Source organism: Mirounga angustirostris, unplaced genomic scaffold (genome assembly GCF_029215605.1).
Source record: "Mirounga angustirostris isolate CCGP_5_RB_7025 unplaced genomic scaffold, mMirAng1.0.hap1 SCAF_3, whole genome shotgun sequence".
In the NCBI taxonomy this organism is placed as follows: domain Eukaryota; kingdom Metazoa; phylum Chordata; class Mammalia; order Carnivora; family Phocidae; genus Mirounga; species Mirounga angustirostris.
Genome location: NW_026991711.1, coordinates 121629308 through 121631118, shown reverse-complemented (window position 1 = coordinate 121631118; position 1811 = coordinate 121629308). Strand labels below are relative to the sequence as shown.

At 44.3% G+C, this 1811-nt stretch overlaps 1 protein-coding gene across 1 annotated transcript; it reads right to left on the bottom strand.

Annotated features, from left to right (window-relative positions):
• Window positions 1-459: 459 nt before the first annotated feature.
• On the bottom strand, window positions 460-1491 carry LOC123838468 (small ribosomal subunit protein uS2-like). The gene has a single exon (XM_045867444.3). It carries the CDS (start codon window positions 1387-1389, stop codon window positions 529-531), a length of 861 nt encoding a protein of 286 aa, XP_045723400.2. The 5' UTR covers window positions 1390-1491; the 3' UTR covers window positions 460-528.
• Between the last annotated feature and the right edge of the window lie 320 nt (window positions 1492-1811).

The following is a 1811-nucleotide window of genomic DNA, read 5'->3' as shown; positions in this document are numbered from 1 at the left end:
TTGAGTCAAGCATGTTATCCAAGTAAATTGACAAGATTATTCTTACATGTTGTCTAAAGGCTTATATTTGGGGATATAGCATGTAATACAACGAAGCATTTTGAAATAAGTATAAAACATTAACTGACCATTACACTTGTATAAGCAGAATTTGTTTCTTGTTACCTAAGGGAGATATTTTATATTAATTTCAACTGGAAATTAGACTTTAGATCCTAGAAAAATATATGCATAGATTTGTGGATATAGTTAGATATTCATAATGTCTAACTGTCAATCTACTAAACTATCTTTCTAGCTATATAATTATGTATGAACACACATAAATGGGTTTATAAATTAAGTAAACATGTTGGTTTCTTTCCCCATACCTTATTCTATGTTCAGCTTATTCTTTCTGATATTTTCCTATAATTATGACCCTAATGCAATTTTTCTTTTTTTTTTTTCGACTTTTACAAACTGTTTATTTTCCGTCAACCTTTTCCATTTCTATTTCCATTTTGTTTGCCTTTGTGGAAGACCAGCTTAAGACCACTCAGTGGTTGTTCCTACCCATTCAGTGGCCTGAGCAGTGGGAGCTGCAGACCAGTCTTCAGGGGCCGGCTGGGCGCTCCAGTCTTCAGTAGGGAACTGCTGAATAGGCACCGAGGGCGCCTGCACGCCTTCAGACCAGTCTGCAACTTCAGGCGGAGTAGCAGTGAACTCAGGAGCTGGAGCTGTCCATTCACCCTGAAATTCCTCCTTGGTCACAGCCTTTTCAGCAGCAGCCTGCTCTTCCTTTTCAATCTCTTCAGGATCTCTGTAGAAGTAGAGATCAGGCAGGACCTCCCACGGGTGTTCTCGGGAAATGGTGCCATGCATGCGCAGAACTTCCCTGGCCAGCATCCACCACATCAGACCCCCTGAGTGAGCTCCCTTGTTGTTGCAAGGGATGGCAACGTCCCCGTAGCACAGAGGAGAGTCTGTGTTACACAGAGCAATGGTAGGCAGGTTAACATAGGACGCCTCTGTAAGAGGCTGGTGGTCAGCCCTGGGATCAGTAACCACCAGCAGTCTCGGCTCCCGGAAGGCTGCCTGGATCTGGTTAGTGGAGGTTCCAGGAGTGAAGCGGCCGGCAATAGGAGTGGCTCCGGTAGCTGCAGCAACTTTCAGCACAGCTCGCTGGCCAGTATTCCTGGACGATATGACGCTGACATCAGCTGGGTTTTCAATGGCAACAATGGCACGAGCTGCCAGCAGAAGCTTCTCCCAGGTTCTCTTCAGATTTCTGATGTGGATACCATCACTTTTCCTTTTGTAGATGTACTGTTCCATTTGAAAGTCAAGTTTGGTGCCACCTAAGTGGGTTCCTGCTGCAAGGAATTTGAGGACATCCTCCTCCTTCATTTGCAGGACATCAAGGGCTCCGGATATTGTGAAAGTTTCCCTTTAAGTTAGGACGGAAACGCAAAACAACGCCGTATGGACCCTTCCCTGAGTAGCTCGGAAAGGCCCTAATGCAATTTTTCTTTCTTGATTCTTAAGTAGATTTGACCTCTGACAGAGTGTCTTTAGGATTTCCAAAATCTTGGGTCATTTTTTATCAAGACACTAACTGTTAGAATGAGAAAATCTTTCTAAATAAATTTTAAGAAACTTATTTACTTTTTTATTACTGTGAAAATGATACTCAGCAACTACCAATGTTAAGGATATTCATGGGGCGCCTGGGTGGCTCAGTCGGTTAGGCGACTGCCTTCGGCTCAGGTCATGATCCTGGAGTCCCAGGATCGAGTCCCGCATCGGGCTCCCTGCTCGACAGGGAGCCT

What these genes read in the sequence shown, in the direction of transcription:
- LOC123838468 (XM_045867444.3), bottom strand. Translation starts at nt 1,389, where the DNA reads ATGAAGGAGGAGGATGTCCTCAAATTCCTTGCAGCAGGAACCCACTTA.